At 30.8% G+C, this 27,784-nt stretch overlaps 2 protein-coding genes across 4 annotated transcripts in view; one reads left to right on the top strand and one right to left on the bottom strand.

The window, feature by feature from the left end:
- The first annotated feature begins 1,452 nt into the window (after window positions 1–1,452).
- On the top strand, window positions 1,453–3,535 carry LOC125857685 (uncharacterized). Its single transcript, XM_049537297.1, has 3 exons — window positions 1,453–2,625; window positions 2,710–2,889; window positions 3,323–3,535. Exons 1-3 carry the CDS (start codon window positions 1,453–1,455, stop codon window positions 3,533–3,535), a joined length of 1,566 nt encoding a protein of 521 aa, XP_049393254.1.
- Window positions 3,536–8,590: 5,055 nt separating this feature from the next.
- Window positions 8,591–27,784, bottom strand: part of LOC125860094 (uncharacterized) — a 44,586-nt gene continuing 25,392 nt past the window's right edge. Inside the window, exons 8-10 of one of the 3 annotated variants that reach the window (XM_049539990.1) lie at window positions 9,971–10,137; window positions 8,966–9,096; window positions 8,591–8,883 (exon numbers count right to left, since the gene is read on the bottom strand). In XM_049539990.1, coding sequence (XP_049395947.1) covers window positions 8,776–8,883; window positions 8,966–9,096; window positions 9,971–10,137 — 406 coding nt within the window. In that variant the 3' untranslated portion in view covers window positions 8,591–8,775. The remainder of the gene's footprint in view (window positions 8,884–8,965; window positions 9,097–9,970; window positions 10,138–27,784) is intronic. The other 2 variants (XM_049539989.1, XM_049539991.1) reach the window with 2 other exon arrangements.

The following is a 27,784-nucleotide window of genomic DNA, read 5'->3' as shown; positions in this document are numbered from 1 at the left end:
AAAGACTCAGGTTTGACGTGAAAAAAATATCTATATTCCATATAAAAGAATTGTATTAAAGAATAATTAGTTATTATTATTATTGCTCAGTAAATTATCATAAAATAATGTGCATTTTAAAATTTAAAAAAACTATTTAACTAGACAAATATCACTACTATATATACTAATTTTACCTCTAGTTTCAAACAATTACATATATTACCACTTTTAATATTTTATACCATATATTTTAAATGGAAAAAGGTCAAATATATTCATGTACTATTGGAAATAGTTTAGATGTATCCCTCATTATACTTTCGATTCATATATACCCTTGCCGTTATATTTTTGACACAAATATACCCTTAATTTTAATGAAGAGACGCATGTCAACTCAGGAATCAAATAACCCACCCCCAATTTAAAATGCCCAATTTCTTTTAAAAACCCAACCATTTTATCTATTCCCAACCCGTTTTCATAGTCATCTTCTCCAATTAAGTTTTTCATTAAAATTAACACTTAAATCACTACGGGAACTCCAAGACCACAATGTGGCGGGTCATTGTTTTTCCACCTAACCTAAAATATTTCTTATAGAACCTCCTGTCTTTGAAGTTATTTCAGCTCTTAAAAGATTAAAACAGTTGGTACTCGCTGCAAGTTAGAACTTAAAATTTTAAGTTTGATTGAGCTGATCCTTCAAACATTTCAAGCATTGAGTCAATATGAATTAGACATATTGGGCAATAGGAGAAACTGAACTTAATTAAAGGTATTATGTTGTTTCATTGGAGTTGTTTGTTTTCATCACTGTGGTTCATGAACCACCAATTAATACTCCAACAATTAGTAGATCTAATAAAAAGATTAAGTCATGCTTATGGATTTTGTCATCACAGCGAGCAAGAGGCATATATGTGACAAAATTGAGTGTTGGAACTTTCGTGGTTGAATGCTCATTTTAATGAAAGTTTTAGTTAGAAAAGATGATTATGAAATGGGTTTGGTCTCATATTGTATAGTATGCTAAAAAAAATTAAAGTATGCTAAAAAAAAGAGAGGCAAAAATTCAAAATTAATAGTAACAATATAGTTATGTTGCATCGTTCAAATAAGTAAATAATTTATATAAGGTGATATTTAAATTGATAATTCAACTTAAGGAAAGAATTTATAGATGGCAAAATTTTGATTAATTTGAAGTTCTATATACTTCGATTTCCTATGTAGTACAAATATTAAATTAGGAAAGAGATTTAACCAAAATCCTACTTGTTGATTTAATAGGTCTTAAATATTAGGAAAAATTAAACAGCAACTTTGTGCGTGAAAAATTCTTTTAAAGGTAAACCTTAAAAATTTCGTATCAACTTCTATGGAAAGTGTGACCAATTAGTCCAAAAGAGGAATCGGAATTAAGTTTATATATAGCATAAAGTCAGTTGAGAAAATTGGTTGATAATTATGGCGGAAATTATTGACAGAATATCAAAGTTACCTGTTCACATAATTCATGATATTTTAGGTAGGGCTTGTAAGAACGGGCTCAAAGAAGAAGCTCAAATTTGCGTGTTGTCTAAGACATGGAATTCAATTTGGAGAGGCCGACCTGATGTGATAATCTTTCAATCCAACTTTCACAACAAATCCCTGGAGAATTTTGTTCAATTCGTTGACGATTCCTTGCAGCCTCATGTCGAGCAAAACTTAAGAATCGAGACACTCCGCCTTATGAATCTTTATTCTCCGGAATTGGTTTCTCATATGGATCGCTGGATCGAATTGGCAACTAAACATAATGTCAGGTTTCTAGAAATTGGCATATCATGGTCGGGTTCATTGTACTACACCATACCTGATGCTATATATTCAGCTAAGGCGTTGACTAAGTTATCTCTATATAAGTGCAACTTTGAAATCAATCATAATAGTACCACCAACAAATTGCAAAAATTGATTGCAACATGTCCATTAATCAGGGATCTCAAGTTAAGTCGTTGCAGGGGGTTGCAGAATAATTTGTATGTATCGGGTCTAGTAAATCTAGAGAATTTGGAGCTAAGGGCATGTGAAAAACTTGACAAGGTCGAAATCCGGGCTCCAAAACTTTGTAAATTTTTACATGTTGGCTCGCCTTTGCACAAACACCGCAAGACACATGAACCAGAATCGTTGCCTTGCACAATTGATATTTTAGATGGTTATAACACTTTGAAATATCTCCACTTGGAAGATTCCACCATGACCGACCAGGAATTTGAATATCAATTGTCTAAGCTCACAGCCCTTGAAGTCTTAATACTCAAAGGTAGCTATGTAATGAAAAATATTAATGTTGTGAGTGAAAAGCTTAAGAGATTCTCTTTGTGGGATTGGGGGAATGTGGAGAAAGTCAACATGATGTTGGCACCAAATCTGAAAATGTTTGATTTTGAAGGTATCAAAATGCCCTTTTCAATCTCAACTATGGATCCTTGTAAATTGGAACGAGCCAACCTCCGATTTTATCTGATGCCAGAGTTTAGAAATTCTTACATCTTTGGAGATGTGGAAACAAGTTGGTGCAATAATATTCAGGACTTTGTTCAAAAGTTCAACTATTCTAAGGGTCTAATATTTGTAATTATTTGTGAAAAGGTACGTTTCCCTTCTGTTTGCTCCATTCTGAAGCCTTGATTTTATCATCCACTTGGTTAATTTGTGCCTTTGTACAATGTGCAGAATAACAGTATTCTTATCTATGAAGATCCAAGAGAAATTGTTGTTCCACCAACTCGAGAGTTAAAGTTACACATTGAGATTCCTTCAATGTGCCTTGAATCATTTGCATATAATCTGATCAGGAACTTTCACCCCAAGATAGTATCGATTGTTCCCTGCACTGAAAGTAAAATACTCCAGGTATAAACATAAATTATGTACCAAAAACGACAACGTTAAGTGATTTTTCATAGGATATCTCTCCTGATGTTCAATTTGAAAAGACATTAACATATTATTCATATACAAACAATGGCGGGGAAATAGAATGTTGTATCAATAGATTAACCAATTAATATTATATTGCCTTATCTTAGCCCTCCAAGATCAAGTAAAGACCTGCATACAGCAAAGACAATATACATGTCATGTCACTCATACTGTAGTCCCCAGCCTATACATATACAAACATGTAACACCTAAAACATTAAGTATATATTGTACGATTGTTTCATACTAATTATGAGGATTTGAATATATATATGACATTATATATCTTGTTTACATGGAATAATTTTTCAATGGAAAGTACTTAATTCGTAGCCCCCTCATTACATTTTGATATGTGTGACAGGTATTTCGTGAGACAACAAAAGAATCCAGAATGAAGCAATACAAGCAATCCAAGAGACTAAATGAAGTCAGTATTCATAAAGGTGCAGTTGACAATCATGAAGACAATGGGAGAAAGTCTTATATGTACTCTTGGCTCAAATCCACGTCTCTAATTGAGCGGATTACCACTTTTACATTTAAATGGGAGAAAAAAGTTGTGACTCAAAATTGAAGTCTCTTAGATATAATAAATCTTTTATATTTTTTTTCTTTATTTTATAAGTATTTCTTTTGAGAGAAAATCACATCAAATATGTATTTAACACTCTATAAGAGAAAATGACTCCACACACTACATATTTTGGGTCATCAATGTTTAATTTTTTATTAATGTATACAAACTATTTAAATTATGGTTTTATTAGCTTTATATACACATTAATGAATATAACATATGAGTTATTTTAAAATTTTAATTTTTTAATAAAAAATGAATAATAAGACATGACATGACATCGCAATAGAAGAGAGAATAATGTTTTTTATGTGTCAAGTATATTTTGAGGAAAATATGTAAAGTTGAGTAATATTGTAATTATAAACCAAAAATAAATGATATTACTAGGTAATTTCTCAAACATATGTGCCTATCTAGGAAAATTTTACTCATAATAAATGGCACCTTTAACTTTTAGACATTTGATGTTTATATAGTGTTATATTGTGGACCTACACATCTGCTCAAGTAAAACATCAAATTTCTATCTCTGTTAATAAGGAACTTATATTCCTCCCATCTGAATTCATAGGGAACTTGTATTTCTATTTTTAGCGAAGATGGAAAAAATATGAAGTACACTTTCAGTTTATCAAAGAAATGACAAAACAGGACAATAGTGGATGGTGAAAACTAGACATTCATTTTTTAATGTGGAACATGTGATCTTTCATGAAAATTTTTACTATGATTGAGGTATATCAATTCATACTTGTGTGAGGCTTTGTGTAATGGATAAATGGACAATTTTGTACAAGTAATCAAAGACTCATTGTACTTTTGTTAAAAGTTCAATTCTCATATACTTATATTGCATAATCTTTTTCACTATTTTCTCTATCTCAATTATTTTAAAAAAATATATATTTGTATGACATTATTTAAAATCTTCTCCCGTTTAAAAAAATTTAATTTTAATGAAAAATCTTTCAAGAAATTGATTAGACGATCCAATTAGCTTATCCGCTGTTCATTTCGATTAGTGAATTTCCAATGGATTTTTTGTGATTAATATATAAGTTTCGAGCTGGATAATTTTATATAAAATGTGTCAAGCCCATGTTGTAGATAATTAGAGGTTGTGAGCCTAAAAAATCGAAATTAATTATTTGAATGGTTATTTATATTTTGAAAATTGTCTATTAAAATCCTTTTTGTTTCTTTTTCTTTTATTTTTTCAGTTACCGTACTTTTAAAAGAATCATCTTTATTGTCTCTGATATTTTTCCACCTCTAGTTTTAGGATCCATTCATATATAAAAATATTTATTTTTTTCGTAATAATATTTCAATTTATTTTAAAATCAATGTTTGGTCATCAAAATTTGAAATATAATTTTTTTTTTCAATTTGAAATTATATTAAAAAACTTGAACATCTAATAATCTATTTTTAAACTCATTTTTTACTTTTAAAATTGTATCTAAGAAAATTTAAAAAAGAACATCATTTTAAATATTCTTTACCAAATATATAACCAACACAACTTTATCTTCAATGCCAACTCCATAATTGCAACTAGAAAAAATATATTTAGAATTTATGGCCAAATACCTAATATTAATAATAATAATAATAATAATAATAGTAATCGTAACACTCATATTTTCTATGCCAATAATATTTAAATATTTAATATATAATTTAATAATATGTGTTCCACTATTCTTTTTATATATAAATTCACTTATATTTTATTAGAGGTTTATTTTATTAAATTAGTCTTATTAATTATGTTTTAAAATATTAAGTTTGACTATTAATATCTTATGCATTTATTTAGTGATAAAATAATATTAAAAAACAATATATATTTTTTATTATTTGATAAAATATATTAGACAAAAAAAACTTTATTTTTATGGTAAGCAAAAATAAAAATGAGATTGCAATACAATTGGTTTCAAAATAGATACTAAAAAGATTGAAAATGAAACAAAACAGGAAAGAGAAAAGCTAGGAAAGAGAAAAAAAAATGGTTGAGAAAAAGGTGAATTGACTTTGTAGATCCCATATATCATATTAAAATTAATATAAAAATACTCTCACACGAGTATGAGTTGGTATGCCTCAGCATCATAAAATTTTTCATCTTTCATAAGTAGTACATCTGTGGTGTAGTTTAGGTCCTTTAGGATGAATGGTTACGTTAATTAGGTCGCCATTTCTAAATTCAGCTTCATGTCTTAGACAAAACGCTAGTTTGTGCTTTTCTTTAGCTTGTACTTACGAGTTATATGTAAGATGTTATGAGCAAGTACGTAATAATAATAATAATATATTGATGATCAACCCGTTAATACAAGAAAAGAGTCCTACTATTCAACACCAAAATAAAACTAATCTAGGCATACATTATTATTAAGTACCATCCAACATCTTGGCACAGTACACTTTATTTTTGGCCTAGACTCTAAAACATATATCCCGTAGGATCAATATTCTTGGTAAAGAGTAAACTTTCCCCTAGTGTTTTTAATTGTAGGCTGATTTCCGTATTCATCAAAGTTGCCGTAGAAGGAATTGTTAACCAAGTTCACGTCCATGATAACCTTATTCGAATCCTACATAACAATATCACTGTTAAAAATAATATAGTAAAAAATGAAGTATTTGGTTATAATGAAGTTGAAGGAGACATTTACAGTAGTAAGGGTCCAGCCGCCGTTGAATTCATATCCTTCCGGGACTAGCCCGTTAGTACATTTAAAGAGCATAAGCTCCACTCACCGTCAAATCCCTTCCATAACCGGAAATTAGTGTTACAGCCCCAGTTTCTTTGCATCCTTTGCACTGAATGTGATTAAAAACAAATTTATTAGAAATATAAAAAACTAAACCGGATCTATACAATAAAAAAAATATATAATCACAAGTTTGTTTTACTTTTAGGACGTGGTTAACAACGTCACGTCCGTAGTTTGCCGCCCCAGACATGTAGACACATTGTCTTTTCGACAGCTCGTCACAGTGTTCACAACGAAGCTAGAACAAAAGAAAAACACGAGAGTAGAAGATGATCAATATGCTTTCATTATAACAACTACTTATTACAAAAAAAAGAAGTAAGAATGATGAATGTAAGTACAAAGCATATATATACTTAATTTAATTACCTTAAAGAAATAAGGCATATCTTCACTATCAACCCCTCCATTTGGAGTCATTTTTTCAACATGAGACATGTCTGCTTTTATCTTAAGAAGATACTTCATGTTGGGTTAATTTTTTGTTAATAGATTGAGAACAATGGATTTGAAGTAGTGATGAGATCTAGGAGAGGTGACACTCTATTTATAGGAGTAAGTGGTCTGTGCAGTGCATGCATGAGGAGGGTGAGGAGAAAATTAGATTATTTTGTTATATATTATCCATTAGGTGTCAATTGTCATGCAATGTCAATTAATGATTTTTTTCCCTTACAGAACTTCCAACTTTATTTCAATTGAAATGCGTGTCCTATAACACAGTTTCCACTTTTCAAATAACATTTTCCAATATGTGTGTCGATTTTTACGTCATGCCAGTAATGAAAAAGAGAGGTATTTGCATAGACACCTTTTTACAACTTAAATCTTGATCATGCTAAGTGATATACATTTTACTAAAAAAAATTAGTTCTTGAATTATTTTATATGTATAGGAGGGTGAGGAAAATAGGATAGAGTTATTTTTTTAATAGACTCTCGAATTTAAGAAAAATGACTCCACAATCTATACACTACATATTTTGGGTCATCAATGTTTAATCTTTTACTAAAGTATACAAACTACTAATATTATGGTTTCATTAGCTTTATATACACATTATATACACTAAACTTCATATATGTTTGGATTCTTGATGTATATCACTTATAATTGGCCCATCTCATGATTAAACACCAATAAAGACTCCATTCTACTGAAATGTAGTATTTATTTACCTACAGTAGAAACCAGAGACTCACAAACTTTCTTGGTTAGCTAGTCTAGCCACAAGTAAAGATGTAGAGATGGACGTAGAAACTAAATTTCCCAATTTTAAAAAATAAAAAAGATAGTATTAAAAAAATAATAATGTTATATGACATTCCATTAAAAGTGTGCATGAATGAATTGAGAAATGATTTTAGAAAAATAATTAATGTTAAATGTAATAATAGAATAAAAAATGTCTATCCCTTAATATGTTAAAGTAAAAAATTAAAAATGATAAATAATCAAGATTTTTTTTTTATTTTTTATTTAATGAATATAACATATGAGTTATTTTAAAAAGTTAATTTTTTTAATAAAAAATGAGTAATATGACATGACATGACATCTCAATAGGAGAGAGAATAATGCTTTTTATGTGTCAAGTATATTTTGAGGAAAATATGTAAAGTTAAGTGATATTATAGTCCTAAATCAAACATAAGTAATATTACTAGTAGGTAATTTTTCAAACATGGGTGACTCTCTAGGAAAATTACTCATTATAAATGGCACCTTTAACATTTAGTACTAGCTTTTAGACATTTGATGTTTATATAGTATTATATTGTGGACCTACACATCTGCTCAAGTAAATCATCAAATTTGCATCTCTATTCATAACTCATAAGGAACTTATATTCCTCCCATCTGAATTCATAGGGAACTTATATTTCTTTTTTTATCGAAGATGGAAAAAATAGAAAGTACACTTCCAGTTTATCAAACAGAGAAATGAAACAAAACAGGACAATAGTGGGTGGTGAAAACTAGACATTCATTTTTTAATGTGAGACATGTGATATTTTAATGGTGAAAACTAGACATTCAATTATGTCGAAAGAGACTGCTGGAGCAAATTCAGATGCGGAAAAAGACCGAAAACTTCTGTAAAATAATACTAATGCTCATATATAAAAACGTCAAAATCAAATGTCTCAAAGCTAATTAAGGTGCTTAGGGATCCCCTGTTTAAGTAATTGCATTGGCAGCCTTGATGGCCTTTTTAATCTCATCCTTGTTCGAAGAAAATAAGTTTCTTTTACAAGAATATTCAGCTAAAATGGATCTTTGTTAATCCTAAATTTAATCATATAAATCAATTGAACAAACCATCGCTTCATGACTTTCATTTCTATTCTTCCACTTTCTAAATCCCATAGGAATTTATGTCCAGCAATAACAATTACAGACGCAAGAAATTCAACTAGTTGGAATTAAGATGTACAACTGGTTTATCACCGAAGCTCAAGCGAGCAAACACATTCAATATGAGGTGTGTGTGGAAACATGTCGACTGGTTGTAAGCTACTCAGTCTATAGCGTCCCTCTATATTCTGCTCCGGCTGCATTTGAAAAATGTCACGGACTTTAGCAGAGTGAATGATAGTAATAATTATGGACTAATATGAGAACTCAAATACTTACCACACCATAGCAGAGATAATTAAGGTCACGAGCACAAGTGGCAGGATTACACGATACATAAATGATGCGTGATACTCTCAATCTTAGCAAAAATTTGATCAATTTTATGTGCATTCCAGGGCGATTAGGATCTGCAGGTTCGGCAACATAATATAAATGTAAGCAAGTTTATGGGAACTCCAAAGGTGCACCAGGAAAAAGGTAAAGATTGCAATGTATCAAGTAGACTAAGTACTAAATCATGGTCTCACATGCCATTCACATAACATACTTGAGAATGCCATCCGAGACCTCATTTCGAGACCTGCATAAAATATTATCTACCACAGGAAGGCAACTTTATGTTGAGACATTTAACTATAGGGAAACAACTTCCTCGTTCATTGCTTTTTGGAATAAACATTCTATGTAAACATGAATTTTTCTTATTCGGAAGGATAAGCCAATATTAAGAATCCTTAACACATTGTAAACAGAAGATTCTATGAAACTTCCAAATTTCCATTATAGTTAGACGGATATGTACAAGGTGGTTCCTTCAGGCTGTCTTCTTACTATGGCTCACACCACAAACTGTGACCAAAGTTCTTCGCCTTTGCCATCTAGTTGTTGTGTTGGTCTCCATCTTTTTTCATTGAAGGGGACAAGAACAGAAATCTAACCTAAAGACCAGGCCAAAAGCAGATCAAACATCCTGTTTTAACATGACAGAGGCGATGCTTCCTTTCTAAACAATTTTCACACTTCAATGTACGTTAGTTATTTCATTCTGAATATTCTTATACCAGCAGGAGTGTAGGACTACTAATCTTACGATATCACCCTGCTGCCAGGTAGTGAATTGGGAACTTAAACTGAAAGGGCATTCACAGAGCAATTTAGTCCCGGGAGACTTGACCAATAAAACATTCCTAAGCGTCATACAACCAAGGTTTTATTAAAGCAACGGAAGTTAATTCTTCAAATGAAACATATCATCCATCAGGAAAACAAGAAGAGAATAACTTGTGATAACAATGTCAGGCTTGGGCAAGTTGCTGGCGAAGGTCGAATCAATTTTATTCAAATCACCTTCGATGAAGGTTGCATTATTGATGAAATTTAGAGTGGCATTTTGACGTGCATCTGATACAGCTTGAGCTACTACTTCAAAACCATAAACATGCTTCACCCTGCAAATTGAAATAGAAATAAATGTCAGATCAGCAAAATCTAGAACTTGCAGCTCAGAGAAGAAAACCTATATACCTTTTGGCCAGTGTAAGGCCAATGGTTCCTGTCCCACAAATAAATCAAGAACAATTTCAGACCCATCTCCTTCAAGAAATGCACAATCCTCAATTAATTTATAGAGAACATCAGCCTGAAAAGTTCAAGAGTTTGTATTTAGCACCAAATTTTTAATAAAGAAGGAAAACCAAACAGGGTTTGGAAGTATAAACGGAAGAGATCAAGGTACTAGCCTAGCCATTTCTTTACCAAATACCTGACGTGTGTTCGTCTGAAAGAAAGAGTTTGCTGAAATCTGGAAAGTAAGCCCTCTCAAAATCTCTGTGATGGTAGATTTTCCATACAACATATATTCCTTCTCCCCAACAGATGTGTTGCCGATAGAAGTATTCACATTGTTAACAATGCTTACCTGTTAAATATCAATGACAAAATTTAGTAGCGATGATACCATAGATAATTTTTCTATAGCAGATGCAGACTGACCAATAAAAAAGTAACTTCGTGGAAAATAGAAGGTTCGGTGGCATCTCAAAAGAATGCAATGGCCAATGGGTCCACCTATAGGAGAGAAGAGCTAATTAAGATATTGACTCATGAAACCAGAACTTGACTCACGATGGAAGTACTTTAGTGGTCGAAGTAATATGATTCCCAGAGTAAGCAATCAATATAGGAATTTCTTCACCTAAAGAGACAAAAGAATGAAGTTATCTGCAATATGTTAAACCTACCACTTCAGGAATAGTTGCGATTTTCTCAACAAGGGGCCTCAAGCATTCAGGATTGTCAGAAGAAGTTACAAAGTTAACCATAAGTTCAGGAAGACCAGTTTCAATATTCCTGAAAGGAAAGGCAGTAAGAAAAATTATCGTTAGGTGCAAGGTACATCATACAAAAGATATAAACTTTATATGCAGCATGACACAGACTAAAGCTTCCTGGGGAAGAATCTGAAAAATGAAAGACTTGAAACTTGCTCAAGAACCTAAGAATTCAGCCACAAAACATAATCTGAAACACCTAATAGTAAAACTATATACATGGCTACTCAAGGATCTTGCCAGCCACCCCCACTGCCCTATCCCCACGGCCCCACCCAAAAAAAGAGAGGAAGAAACGGATGATGACTTCAATGCTTTATTCACAAAGGGGAGAAATAAGATCAAATACCTGCCTGATCTAAGCATTAGATGCTTCAGAAAGCCAGTGTGAGAGTGCACATTCCACGGAGAAAGCCCCAACTCTGGATCCCGCCAGCATTCTTGCACAGTTGAGAGAACCTAAATCACAAAATCATTTTTATACAAGAAGAAATTACATCATACAAAGAAAAAGAAAAAAAAAGCACAAATATCACCGTCGAAACAAAAAACCCATATCAAATCATGACTAATCGAAGGCAGAATTGAAAAATAATAGATGGAAAAATTTATTCCAAGCTCAAATCTGTGAAGAGTACAAATGAGGGAAACAAGATGCTCTCAGAGCTGTCTAATTGCATCAATAAGGCTCCTGCTGCAGAAAAATCTACACATAAAGATCAACATGAGCCAATTATAAGTGATAGGTCTTGAATCAGGTTAAACCAACGTAAATGAGCTAGAGGACAACTTTAATTTATTGGTGTTCTAGCTTAAGGGAGTTGGTAAATGTTCTTATCTCTCTTCACAATCTATAGTAAAATGACAACCTAGAACTCAGAAAATCTTATTTCTGTCTCTTCAATTCCAGGCATCCTAATATGTCTGTAATTTGCTATCATCTTTACTAGTGGAGTAAAAAAAAGGGATTTTGGAATTATCTGCCATCTCAATTCAGATTCCTTCTCAACCTAGTACTTCTCCTTCCTCTTCACCTCTGTACACCTGTGCTACCATCAATAACTTCTAGGTTGATATGCTAAATATTGTTGGAGATGTGCTTCCCTATCTCTGTTACCACTTTGAAGCTGATGTATACTGAAACTCATGCATGTTTTCATTCTCTTTCTCCAACGACATTATGATGCTTACTTCTCCCCTCCTGGACTCCTAATCCTCTACAATGACCGTCCTCCTCCAAATTGCACGACTCTCATTGCCAGATTTCTGAATCCATTTCTCAAATAGTGCTTTATTAATGCTTTTTTAATGCATTATGATGTTATTTTTAATATTTTGCCTTAAAATCATTTTACCCTAACCCCCTACATCTTAGGAGATATGACTACATTCCAGTTTACCACATAAAACTTCTTTGCCTCTTAATGTCTCCAATTCCAAAGTCACAGCTCTCTCTGCTGGCAAAAACAGACCTAAAGTATGTGGTTATGCTCAATAGTGTGCTACTAATGAATACCTCTTTACCCCCCTTTTTGACAGTTTATTTGTCAATATGCTTGTTTACTTCACACACCTCATAAACGGTAAGTCCATCGAAACTTAAAAGACCGTGTACAGTTAAAAAAAAAAGGAGAAAAAGGCAGACGTTTGGCAACTAAATCTAGCTACATTCAATGGCACATACCATACCTCATTTGCTGAATCACTTTGCAATAAGCACTTATTCACATTTAAAACTTTATCAAAAAATCCAGGGGCATGCAGACCCAAAGCATAGACACATTCATCAGTAGATTTTTCTTGCAGCTGTTCAGCAGGTACCCATCCCTTTGGACCAAAAGAGAATTCCATCTGCATCACATGTAATGAAAAGACAGTAAACATATCAGCTTTCCACTTGTCGAAATTCGTTCTCTCTTCTTCTGAACATCAGAACTATTATTGCTCACATATAATAGTAATAAGAAGGCAAAACCAGCAGGTGAAATAAGAAGGTGGACAAAATAAAGAAAAATTGCTACACACATACAAAGAAACTAACATAATTTTTCATAAGTAAAGGAAATTTACTTTCAGAATCTTCATATAGACTTTATAATAAAACACCATTATATCACTGCGCCTATAAAAAAAATAATCTAGCATCTTTTAATGCAATGCAACCATAATCAATAGCCAACCTTGATCTCCCTTAAACTAGTCACCCCACTCATCTAACTTTTAGCACATTATCATTTCTCCTTTGTTTTTGTTTATTCTTCTTGAAAATCCCCTTAATTAATAACTTATGTTTAATTTAATTTTTTGTTAAGTAATTTAGATAAAATGCTAATGCATTTGGTGCTCCATGATTTCTCTCTCTCTCTATATATATATATATATGTATATATATAACTAGATAGAGAGAGAGAGAGAGGCGCATTATTTGTGTGTGTGTGTGTATGTTTAAGTGTGTTGTATAAACCAGACCATCTAGTGGAGAGAGGCACATTATTTGTGTGTGTGTGTGTGTTTAAGAGGCCACAATTAATATAATTTTGCCTTATCTTAGCCCTCCAAGATCAAGTAAAAACCTGCATACAGCAAAGACAATACACATGTATGTCACTCATACTGTTGTCCCCAACAGGGGCGGAGGCAGCATGAAAAATATTACTATTTATACATGATTAAAATTATTTTTTAAGTATGTATAATAAATGTTGAACCCCCTTCCACTAGTTCGTGTGTTTACTTCTCATATTTTGAATCTCCTTATTAAAATTTCTGGCTCCGCCACTGGTCCCCAACCTATACATATATAAACATGCAACACAAAAAAACATTGAGTATATGTTGTACGACTGTTTCACATTAATTATAAGGATTTGAACATAAATATGACATTATATATCTTGTATACATGGTATAATTTTTCAAAGGAAAGTACGTAATTCGTATCCCCTTCATTACATTTTGATATGTGTGACAGGTGTTTCATGAGACAACAAAAGAATCCAGAATGAAGCAATACAAGAGACTAAATGAAGTCAGTATTCATAAAGGTGCAATTGAGAATCACGAAGACAATGGGGGGAAGTATCAGATGTACTCTTGGCTCAAATCCACGTCACTAATTGAGCGGATTACCACTTTTACATTTAAATGGAAGAAAAAAGTTGTGACTCAGGATTGAAGTCTCTTATATGTAATATTCTTTTACATATATTTTTTTTCGTTATTTCATGTTTCTTTTAAGCGAAAATCACATCAAATATGTATTTAACACTCTATAAGAGAAAATGACTCCACACACTACATATTTTGGGTCATCAATGTTTATAAATTTTATTATTAATGTATACAAACTATTTAAATTATGGTTTCATTAGCTTTATGTACACATTACATACACTAAACTTTATATGTATGTTTGGTTTCTTGAGGTATGAATTAGCTAGGCATTATAATAGGTGTAATGAATACCTTCTTTTGTTCCATAACGACTCGTCCCGTCATTAGTGAAAAATAGGTGTTAAAAGCCCAAGTCTTGTAATTGGGTCACCTAGCCGAGTTAAGTTGGTGAAGGGACTTCCAGGGATATCGGGCCCTGTGAAGCTTAATTAATTAGTTACAGCTTACAATTACTACTAATACAATCTAAGACAGCATTGCTGGGCTTTTTTTCCTGTTTGATTGCATACCTTTGCTTTATTTGTGTGTGTATATATATATATTGCTTTTGTGGTCAGGAGTCTGAAGAATTAGACCTACTTTTGACTGCCTATGGTTCATTCGGCCAGTATGGAATTATATTTTATAATCAGATGATTTGTTCAAATAGAGCATTTTTTTTCCTGGCAAAGGCATTAAATAATTAATTTATGCCTCTTCTATTCCACTAGATGGTCGGATTTATACAACACACATAAACATACACACAAATAATGCGCCTCTCTTTCTCTCTCTCTCTGAAGCACCCAATGCGTTAGATGAGTGGGGTTACTAGTTTAAGGGAGTGCGCTATTTATTCATTAATGGTTGCATTGCATTAAAAGATGCTAGATTTTTTGGTTTTCTTTTATAGGCTCACTGATATAATGTTGTTTTTATCATAAATTCGATATGAAACAAGCATATTTTCCTATGAAAGTTACCGTTGAAATATCTAAAAATGTGAAATTTGGCCACATAGGCCCTTAGTCCTAATTGAGGAGTGGTCGTCCTATCATGGAATTTGACAATATAATTCAAAATTAAAAATTTATATTTTGTTGGAATTTGAGATGTTGGTGAAGAATGACTTGATGTAATTTTCTCATTCACTCTCATAAGATCTAAAGAATAAAAAAAAGGAATGATAAAAAGATCTAAAAAAGGAAAAAAAGAATGTCAGCCGCCTGCACTTCTATCGTTTTGGTTTCATCCCTAAATTATTTGTCCTTTTGAAATTTTTTATCAATTTTATTGCCTTTTGATTCCAAACTTTTTTTAATACTACACTTCACCATTAATAAGACAAATTCACTTTTTATATTTTCATGCATAAGCTGAAAATCAGGAATTAGACTCAAAAAAATCACTGCCAGTGATTCTTTATTTTTTAAAATGACAAACAATTTCGAAATGGATAATAGTACATGAATGAAATAACATAATATATAAGACATAAATTGAATCTAAGAGAATAGAGACTATTCATCACATTAAAACATAAAATTGGTAATCCGCTCAATTAGGGGCGTGGATTTCAGCCAAGAGTAAAAAGGAGTCGTTCCATCATCCTCAACTGCTTCTTTGTCTTTGTGATTAATGACTTCATTTAGTAATTCTTTATTTTGCTTCTTTCTGTATCTCATTATCGTCTCATGAAATACCTGTTATTATTTCAAATGCATAAAAATCTTAGATATAATACTACATAAACCAGATATATGTCCAAAGGAGGGAATGTAATCGTACACACATTCAAACAATAGAATTGAAACTCTTCCCTTTTGATACAAGTCGAACTCTTACTTTAGTGGGAAAAGGTGGTTCGAAATCTTAAATTGCAATATGCTTTCCTCGGGAAATAACATATGAGAATCTAAGATACTATCTCCGTCCATATTTAATTGTCATAATTTCCTTTTTTTTAGAGTTAAACTATAAAAACTTTAACTAATATTTTATGATATATTTTTTCATTATATGATATGCAAAAAATTGTAATTCATAGTAATTTTCGTACAGTTTTTGAATATCTAAATTTTTTTTAAATATTGAATTAATGTAATCTAATTTAACTTTGAAAATTAGTCAAAATTAACTTTCAAAAAGCGCAACATGACAGATAAAAGTGGACGGAGGAAGTAATATGTATTAATAATATAATGCAAAATTTATATATACCTGGACCATTTTGCTCTCAGTACATGGCACTATTGATATGATCTTTGGGTCGGACTTGATTAGATGATAGGCGAAATTTTCAAGATACATCAAAGGATTGGTAATGCATAATTCTATTTCTCTAGTTGGTGGAATAATGATTTCGCTTGGGTCTTCATAAATAAGAATACTTTCATACTGCATATACACACATACACCAAATTAACTAAGTTCAATTAAACCAATTCAAAAATCAAGTAAAACAATAAGATTGAATATATGAAAAGCAATTTACATAGAGATATGAATCAGAAAAGAAAAAGAAATACCTGTCTACAAAGGATTACTAATACCAAGCCCTTGGAATAGTCAAGCTTTTGAACAAAGTCTTGAAGATTGTTATACCAACTTGTGTTCACATTTCCATATACAATATCTGGATCCACATATGATCCACGTTTATAAAAAAAGACATTGGCTTGTTTCAAGTTAGAAGTAACCATAGTTGAGAAAGGCATACACATTTTGCCACTTTCAAAATCGAACTCCCTCAAATTTGGAGTCAACAAGTCGACTTGCTCCAGATTCCTCCAATAACACAAGGTGAATCTCTTAAGTTTGTGACTCACAATTTTTATTTTCTTGATTTCATAGCATCTTGTGAGTTGTAATACTTCAAGGGCTGAAAACTTGGATAATATATATTCAAACTCCTGATCGGTTATGGTGGCAGCTTCCAATTTGAGAATTTGTAGCGTCTTATAACCATCTAAAATATTAATTGTACAAGGCAGGGGTTGTACTTCACGTGTCTTTTGGTACTTGGATAGAGGCGCACCTTTAAATGCAAATACCCGAAGATTTGCAGCCTGGATTTCCACATTTTCGAGTCCTTCACAATTCAATAACTCTAATTTCTCCAGATTTACTAGGCCTGCAACACACAAATTGTGGATTCCCTTGCAATCATCTATACTAAGATTCCTTATTAATCGACATGTATTAATTAATTGTTGCAATTTGTTGGTGCTATCATCAACTTCAAGGTTACATCCATGTAGCGATAATTCAGTCAGCATCTTAGCTGCATGAAGAGCATCAGGTATGCTATAGTACTTGAAATTCTTCATTGAATTTGAATAAATATTTAGAGATGTGACATTATGCTTAATTGCCAAGTTCAACCAACGATTAATATGAGAAGTTAATCCTGGATATTGAACAACGCCACAGAGGCAGAGTGTTTCAATTCTCAAGTTGTGCTCGGCATAAGGGAGCAAAGAATCATCAACGGATTTAACAAAATTCTCCAAATTATTCTTCAAACCTTTGTGGTTGTATTTACTGATTATCACATCCGGTCGCCATCTCCAAATTGAACTCCATCTCTTTGACAAGATACACGTTTGAGCTTCTTCTCTTAAATTATGATATTTACCAACCTTACGTAAGATGTCATAAATTATGTGTGCAGGCAACTCTGATATTCTATCAATCATTTCCGCCATAATTATGAGCAAAAAATTTCTCTTCTTGCCTTTAGTTAGTACATAGTGAATATATATATATAAAATTCTGATTCCTCGTTGGACTTGGGCAAATTAAACCTTTTTTCCTTTCAGAACATGAAATTATATAAAATTCTAATTTCCTTCTTGCACTCCAGTTTTTAAAGGATTCGACACAAAGTTTGCATTTAATTTTCCTAATATTAATCTTTCTTTCCTTATTAGGAGATGAAGTTAATTTCCGAAACCAATTTTTTTTTTTTCTACTTTTCCTAGTTGCACGGTTCCTTTTTCCACAAATTTTAAGGCAAGCATATGAATAAGGAAAGTTAAATTCGTAAGTACAGGACAATTGACACCTAAAATGTTCTTCCAATTTTGTTTTTTTTAGATTCTTTCCTAGAATAAGAGACACATGAATATGACACCTCAAAATAAAGGTCTACCTTCGACCCACTCGTATGCACCATCTTCACAACATAACAATACTTTTTACAAAATTCATTATGTAGCATCCTAGAAAACAATAATACTAATATTAATTACGAAGGTTCGAAACAAATGGAGTGATAATAGTTGGCATGACCTTCTCATACGATGACAATTAAGTAGTGTCTGCAAGGCTTTAGCACTCTTTACTAATATATTTATTGCCATTAAAAGTTGTTTCTGTTATAATGTTACCATATCTTAAGGCTTAAGCACATGATATTTGATTAAAAGTTACTCTATTAGTTTTTTTTATGTCAAATTAATAAATGCATAACATTAATTTTTTTCATAGAAATATTTTATTTAATTATAGTTAATTAATATTTATTCTCATCATATTAAAATATATGTTTTACTTGATCTGGAAAAAAATCTTTGATATTTTATTTAATTATTTAAGTATTGGGCCTGCAGGATAACATCATGTATACGTTTTCGTTTGGTACAAAAATGAATTATGCAGGGATTACTAATGCTGGAATTAGTAATTCATGGATTAATATTGCAGGGATTAGTAATGCAGGGTTTATTTTTACCAAGTGTTTGGTTCATTGGTTCCAACCCCATTTTGGAATTGGGTTAAAACTTTATAAAAAAACTCCTTTTCAATTATACCCTTGAATTATTATGTAATTAGGTTAAGGTAAATAATTACCGGACAATATTATTTTTTTATGGCCTTCTAACTAGCTATGAGAAGAACAATTTTGTTGTCATGTTTGCCTTTTTTCACTTAAATTAATTGAGGATAAATAATTGTCATCTTAGTAAATTGATTACTTACAAAATGTCAATTTTCAATTTAAAAAAAAGATAAACTGTCAACTTTTAAAATGAAAAGACGTAAACAATAGTAAAACTGAATAAATCATCTACATTTACACATAAAAATTGCAAGTTGTAGTTTTAATATGTATGCAATTTTATAAATTTTTCAAATACAAATAATTAGAAACCACACAAATATATATATACATTCAATTAAGACGTTGATATATTTGACCTTTTAATTAGTTAATGTTAAGCAACTCATATTTCAAATATTGTATTAATTTGTATTGAATTTATGTAGTAACAAACAACTTTCTCTAAATAATTTGTAAGCTAAATTATTTAAATAAATTTACTAGTACAAATATAAAACATAAAATCAACAAAATAAATAAAATAATTGTTGTGTCGTAATTTGACTATCTCTAGAAAAATCACATTTTTGAAATGTTCTAAGTATAAAACAATTTGAGAAAAATACTTAGAAAAGAGTCGCCACTTAATTTTTTAAAGAAATTAAGAAAACTTATAATTTTCAAAGATTTAAACAGAAAAAATCATTTGAAAATACCAAAGAAGGTTCCGGGTTCAATTTACACTTCGAGAAGGGTTTAAGCATTCGAAGTGTCCGCTAACATGCGATTGACCTGTGACTTGACTAAAATATATTTTCGACTATTTTTAGGAGAATGGTTTAACATAAAAGAAATTATGATAATTTACAATATTTAGTTAACTTTGAGAAAATAATTAAATAAGTAACACATTTTATTTTGATTTTTTAGAGAAAAGGATTCAAAATGGAACAATTGACTTGAAATATAAGTGATTAGAATATTAATAAAACAAGCTTAATTAGAATTTATTTTATTCATTTTGAAATAGTAATTTAAACCAATTTAATAAATTAAGGCATAAAAATCATTTTTAATTAATTGAAGAATAAAAGTTTTGACTAACATTTTGAGAAATGACTAAGTAAGTATTTATAATAATAATTTACACTGCTAGATTAACTTTGAGAAAGCAGTTAAACAAAGAGCAATTTTTATTTTTTAAGAAAATGGGACCTTAATTGAAATATTTGAATTGGAGACAAGTAATTAGAATTTTAATGAAACTAAATTAGTTGGTTTTTATTTGAGTCATTTTTTTGGTTTATGAAAAAAACTATTTTAAACTAATAAAAATAAAAAAAATATAAAGATTTGATTAAAGATTATAAATGAAAATGCAAGAGTTAATAAAATGAGATTTGTTAGAAATGCAACAACACAGAGAAATAGTTCGTCTTTTGAGGAATTCAACTAAGTTAATTTACAATTATAAAGTTAGAGTTAAACAACAAACAATAAATAATCACAATTAAAGAGTAAGGGAGAAATTGAATTCGGCCCCCTTTTGGGCCAATTCCGTTGGTATTTTTTGGGGTTTAACCAAAACCCGTTTTTGGTATACAGCTGATGTATATCAGTGTATATGGGCATATATATTAGCTCTTTTCATGTATCTCTTGCTTCCGAATGCCTATATTTCGCCTCAGCCCTGTACTTTTCATTTTAACCTGTAGATCGATGTATATCGATGTATACATCTTGTATACGACCCCCTTTGGGCTTTCCGGAACCTATAATTTTAGTTTCCCATACATTTGAACATGATGAGGCTGACTCGTAGAGGAATGAGTTTGGGCCTCCATAGCCCAAATCAAAAATGCGACAAAGAGGATAAGAGTCCAATGGACTCCGACAGAATTCCACATGAGGCAAAAAATAAATAATAAAAAAAACATTAGAACTCAAATGATAACCTATTAGGAAAAATACAAGAATTACTCAGAAGTAAGGCACCAAAGGCAATATATCTTGATATTCTATAAGCCAAAATATAGCCATCACTTATCAAATAATGAACCCCTAACATGGATTAATAAAAAATACAAAATGTTAGAATCATGTCTTGATAAACAAATTCTTTCATGCTTAAGCTATGGTTTTTTTAAAAAAAAACACAAAAGAATCATATCTTAAAGATATCTAAAATTATCTACTTCATATCGATTAAATTGTAAAGAGAATTTATTAATTCTACGATACTTAGGCGTATGCTTTAAATAGACCTATATGATAATGCAATCACCTAAACAAATGACCTCAACGTTTAAACCCAAAGCCATTATTTGGACATGTTTGTCCATGGTTTTCTTAGGAAGAATAAAAATATGGACTGCTTATATTAACCAATATTTATGGTGTCTATATCATAACTTAACAGTAAAGGAAATGAGAACACAACTCATGATCCAATTGATACTACTTCCAACTTGATATGGTGAGAACTTAGTACATGGAGATGAAACATAAGTTCTAAAGCTAATTTTGCTAAGAAACTAAGCATGGAGGAATCTAATTCATGGATAGGAAATAAAATTCAAACACTAAGCTGTCAAGAGACTAAAAATAGAGGAACTTCAAGACATACACATATATATTATGCTTGAAAGGATCGTATGTGGATGTAACGCGAGCAGCTCCCATACGCAAATAAATAAAGCAACCATTGTACTCAACATGTAACTTAATATGGAAGGAGCGTGCTTATGGGGAAGAACATTATCTTCTAGCAATCCAAAACTATTAATGATTCACACAACTGGAAAAGGAAGAACAAATTTGCCTCATATTTTGTTATTGGGGTTTAATCAATATCAAATTTACCTACTTAACTTACAAACAATTAAGACAGACAGTCTAATAAAATGGGACTAGACAGCAACCTAAAGAAACAAGGACGCGAAATAGACTAGAATCCGGAGAAATGTTGAACAAGAAACGACATCACATTATAGTGAAACACATGACTATGGAACTAAGACATCGATGACAGCATCTTGTAATCGATAAAGAGGCAATCCGACAACTACTTCCATTTTACTCATGTTTGACATGGATTGCTAGGAACAGAGAATTAAAATACCGGTTTCAACATACGAAACTTAATATGAATACACGATAATATTTGAACCTATATTTGAAAAAGTATACCACTTCTAATGGAAGATTTTTTTTTCAAAAAAAAAAAAAGGGCTAATATTAGCTATAAATGGTAAGATTTAACAGCAAACCTAAGAATCATAACAACATCTCTACAGAGCAAATTAAAAAAAAAAACTCATGACATGACCTATATGCGAAATTAAAAATGAGTTGCAATCAGCTCAATGGACGAGCTGCTACATCTCAAATTGGAAACAACATCATTTCTCTTATTATATATATATATATATATATATATATTTTAGACAGAAGATAGGCTAGAATATGAATATGAGGCAGAAAATATAAGCAAAACGGATCTGATAAACTCGACTAAACAGTTTTAAGATGAAGCACGCCAAAACAAACAATTAGTAATTCTTAAGGGAGAATTCAAACCAACAACATGCTTGAGGAATACATTTGATATTTCCATGAATCAGATGCATATATAAGCCTAAATCCAAATGCCTATTATTTACAATGGCAAAAAAAAAAAATGTAAAGGTTCACACTCAGATATGCATTAAACTTTATGATAACCGGATAAAACGACAAGAAAAAATTAATTAGATAAGCTTAGGCAATCTTATCATTTTTGTGATTATGAATATGTTAAAGATGTTAATAATTGAGAGTGTCAAGATTTTGAACTCAAACTCAATAAGAAGCCAGGCAAACTCACATAGGAAGCGTGACTTAAATGACCATTGAAATGATACACCGAGATTTCTATAATATAAATCAAAACTCTAAAGAATGAGAGGACAAGGAGTGTTACCTTTCCTAGAGCAGCAACTGAGACGACGAGCAAAGGAGGCAGCGATTCTTCCACCGAAACACAATTTCGAGAAACTCGAATGAATAAGACAAAATGAGCGAGAGCTGAGACAACTTCAAAAATTTTAGATATATTTCTTCCTCTCAAACTTAGCTAATTCTCAATATCTTTTTTTTTTCCTTTATCAAGAGCAAGAATAAGGTATTTATAGAAAGGGAATTCGGGTTCGGAAATAGGGGAAAAAGGTAAAATCGGAACTCTCAATTCATCCCTTAATTTGAAAATTTTTCCCCCAAGGATGGGAAAGGTTGCTTGGTACAAGATTTCAACAAAGATCCCATGAAATCTGGACGAAAAGATGAAGGTGGATGGCTTGACAGACGGCTGTTGCAGGACGCAACCGCAGGTCTGTTCCTGCTGTTCCATCGATGGAATCTTTCCGTCTATTTTGACTTGTGAAGGAGAAGAAGTCGTGTACAGGGGTCGTCTGGGTGTTGCACGTGATGCTGTATTGTTGTTGCCGGTCTCTTCGAGCGTGAATGTTGTTGTTCACGCCTATTGTTGTTGTTGGAATTGGAGTTGTATATGTATGTTGTAATGGGCTGCTAGGTTTCTGAGAAAAATAAGTGGGCTGGGTGATCTGAAAATGTTTTGGGCTGCTAGAAGTTGAAAAATGAAAGGCCCAAAATGGTCTTGCAATTGATTTTAAAGGGAGGTAAAATAGTGGCTAGATTCGCAATAGAAATATAACCGAATGAATTTCAATTGTAGCCAAAATGAACTTAGTCGGTAAATTCGACCGAAAGTTAGATACGACGAACTTATACAAGTTAATCAATGAGCTTCTTAATCTTAACGAGAAAAAATAATTAACTCAAATATGAACTAAATAATTTAAAATACAAACTATTATATAACTAAACTAATTTATCAAATATTTAATTAAAACAAAATCTTTTTGGGATGATTTTCGAATATTCCTAAAATATACTAATTATATATATAATTGTGTAAAACATATATATTATCTAAATATTATAAAAAGTGACCAAGCTGGTTAAAATAACTTGCAAACTAAATTTTATTTTTATTTTTTTGAAATTTTAGAAAACTAATTATTTTAAATCATTTAAAATTGAAGAAGCTCAGAGTGATTAATTTATATTGTGGAGGTCCAAAATTGGATGTCAACAATAATTAAAATAATTTGAGGGATATTTTTGTCTTTGCATAGACTTATCCCATGGTATTATATCCAATGTATTACTAATACCTCCAAATGGAAGGTATAAGTAATACACCCTATAATACCATATAGGAGGTATAACTAATCCATGGATTAGTTATACATAGGCCCAAATTCCTACCAAACATAGTACTAAATAATAGGGAAAATTGTGTATAATAGCAAACTATTAATTCAAATTAAATGTTATAAATATAGTTTGATTTAATTGCACCCCATAACAAACTGTTGTTATTTCGTCTCTCTCCTAGCGAATCTCGCTCGCCACTCTCGTTCTCTCTCTTGCCTCTCTCGCTTGTAATACAAACGCAAATGTATAAAATGCGTTTGTGTTTGTATAAAGCGAGAGAAAATTGTATATATACATATATTTTCGTTCCCCTCTCCCAGATCTCGCTCGCTCACTCGGCTCTCTCATTTTATACAAAAACGCAAATGTATAAAATGCGTTTGTGTTTGTATAAAGCGAGAGAAAATTGTATATATACATATATTTTCGTTCCCCTCTCCCAGATCTCGCTCGCTCACTCGCCTCTCTCACTTTATACAAACACAAATTTATACTTTGTGTTTGTATAAAGCGAGAGAAAATTGTATATACAAATACAAATGCATATATCTTCGTCCTATACACTTATGATTATACAAATACGATCTTCCCCTGCCCAAATTTCTTTTGTCTTTCTCTCTTTCTCGCTATATACAAACACAGATTATACAATTGATCTTTTGTATATGTATACTAAAGCAGATTATACAACTGTTTTCTTTTGTATATGTATCGCGAAATTATACAACTGTTTTCTTTTGTATATGTATAGCGAAATATACATATTTATGTTTGCTATGGAGCGCAATTATGCAAACTATAGTTATAACATACAAATATGATTTTTGTGTTTGCTATATGTGAAAGTTGCTCTAAATAATATCATGCATAATACATGGATTATTTATTTTAATGCGGCCTACCAAATGACCCCTTATTTTTGAATGGTCCAAGTTGACCCATCGTTCCTCGGCCTCATGACAAGTTTTTGCTCGGACTTCCCAATTTTATGGGGGCATTTTATAAAAATATAATTATCTAATTTATATCATAAAAATATAGGGAAAAATTACATGAATTGGTATATTTTAATAAATAATTATAGATTTTAGCGATATTTTTTTATTTATTGTACCATTTATAGGAATATATAAACAATACTATGTTAAATCAGCAATATGTATTAAAAGTGAATTATGTATGCAATATATGTATTATAACTGTTTTTTAAAATATATTATGCTTGTTTGGTAACAAATTGACACATTGAATTATAAGTGTATTAAAATGAGTGATAAATGAATTATCCATCAATAAAACTTGTATTATATGTGAATAATAAATTGTTCTTTATAATATGTATTAAAATTATATTATAAATGTATTAAAAATGATCAAGTTAAAAAAAAAAGAATTCTATAAATGGTAAATATTTTCTTAATATAGTATATTTATGTAAGTTTCACAAAATATAGTCCATTTTAATAGTATGGGTGTTGTCGTACCACAAGGCAAAACCATGGATGTAATGAAAAAGAAAAAGGTATGTTGTAATTGGATCATCTATTATATCCGCTTGAGTTTTGTTTCTCTAGAGAAGTTTTAGGGAACACCACTCAACATTTTTGGAAAACAACCAAATTGAGGGTTTAGGAGCATATAAGTGGAGCGTTTTCTATAATGACTATGCGTCTATCCAAATTGGCTTCGCTATTGCTCATGTGTAAGAGTTGATAAAATTTATATTACAAATGTTTAACCTAAAATATAATTCGATAAACAATAATATACATTAGGTATAAAACAATATATAAAATTTTCATATAGTTTCTTATCAAAAAATTTAAAAACTTGATATCCTACATCATACCTCCAATATATATTCTTATACAAAGTTATAAGAGGTATTTATACGGCCATATACAATAATATATTATTTTTATTAGACAAATCAAAATATCGTTAAACTTTATCGTCTGATATTTCTCAAACTGCAAGACAAAATCTTTTGCAAATTTGTGGAGAGGTAGATTCAATGATGATCTATCAACCCAATAGGTGATACATCATGAATCACAATATAATTTGATTGGAAATATTTTGAAACTTGTTGACACTTAAATCTTGGAATATCGCTCCAGTGATTGCGTTTGTAATTTGCAATTTCCCAAAGCTATGAATGAACTAGGAAATTTGTCCGCGTTTCGCATGGTATAACAATAATTTAAAATAAACTTTTTATAAATTACCTATTCATGAAATATAAGTTGCAATACTTCAAGTTCATATGATTTTTTTTTTTACCGAAACCCTTAGATCCATAAGTTATAATAGTTAATCAATAATAAGAACAAAATTAATATTTTAATATATTATGTTAGCAAAATAGAAAATTAATGAATCAGAAATAATTTAACAATCTAAAAGTGATTACTTTTAAATCTATAATACAATATGAATAAAGCTTGAATTTTGTAGGTCATCAACTTTTATTGAAAAATAAAAATAAAACTAAAAGTATAATAATACTATGAATGACCTAGTATTGACTAAAAGCAACATTGATATTAATTTGCTCAGATCAAATAATAAGAAATAATCTATGAATGACCCAATATCAATGTTGTTCTTAGTCGATACTGGGTCATTCATAGCATTGTTATACTTTTAGTTTTATTTTTATATTTCAATAGACATTTAAGAACAACATTGATATACTTATAACATATAGATATCGATCTTTAGGAGAAGAAATAATCTAAGAATTCAAAATAAAACGACAAATCAAATTCTATTTATATATTAAAAAAATATATTTTTTATGCAGTTTATGACAATTAATTTTTGAAATAAATAAAGAAATAAAAAAGTAAACCAGTTGTACATCTTAGTTCCAACTAGTTGAATTTCTTGTGTCTGCAATTGTTCTTGCTGCGTTCTGGGACTGCTGACATAGACTCCTATGGGATTTAGAAAGTGGAAGAATACAAATGCAGGTCATGAAGCAGCAGTCTAACGAAGTAGCAGGACTAGTGAAAAATGATGGTTTGTTCAATTGATGGAAACGATTAAATTTAGGATTAACAAAGATCCATTTTAGCCAAACATTCTTGTAAAAAAAACTTATTTTCTCAAGTTATTCAAAGCATATATATTTAATTTTTTTGGGGTGAAACATTAAACAATAACACAGAAACTAATTAATCCTGTTGGATATTGCACCATAATATCTTAACTGAGAGTTGGACCGCAAAGACAACCCACCATAAAGGTTGCTTTGTTATCGGTCCTACCCATTTTTTTCTCCACTAGAGACCAGAGACTCTAACTTTCTTGGTTAGTAGGTCTAACCACAAGGATCTCCTCTTGCTTACCTACCACCGTAAATAGTTACCAACGAACTTGGAACATCAAAAAGGCCATCAAGGCAATAACTTTAACAAGGGCACCCTAAGCACCTTAATACTTTAAGACATTTGATTAATTGACGTTTTTATATATGAACATATGTATTATTTTAGAGAAGTTTTC

This window comes from Solanum stenotomum, chromosome 3 (genome assembly GCF_019186545.1).
Source record: "Solanum stenotomum isolate F172 chromosome 3, ASM1918654v1, whole genome shotgun sequence".
Taxonomy (NCBI): Eukaryota; Viridiplantae; Streptophyta; class Magnoliopsida; order Solanales; family Solanaceae; genus Solanum; species Solanum stenotomum.
The sequence above is the reverse complement of the archived record's forward strand: the minus strand, read 5'-3'. Positions and strand labels throughout refer to the sequence as shown.

Excerpts from the sequence above, each read along its gene's own strand:
- LOC125857685 (XM_049537297.1), top strand. The coding sequence starts at position 1,453 with ATGGCGGAAATTATTGACAGAATATCAAAGTTACCTGTTCACATAATT. Across the intron at positions 2,626-2,709 it reads TTGTAATTATTTGTGAAAAG|AATAACAGTATTCTTATCTA; the intron begins GTACGTTTCCCT and ends TACAATGTGCAG. Across the intron at positions 2,890-3,322 it reads CTGAAAGTAAAATACTCCAG|GTATTTCGTGAGACAACAAA; the intron begins GTATAAACATAA and ends TATGTGTGACAG.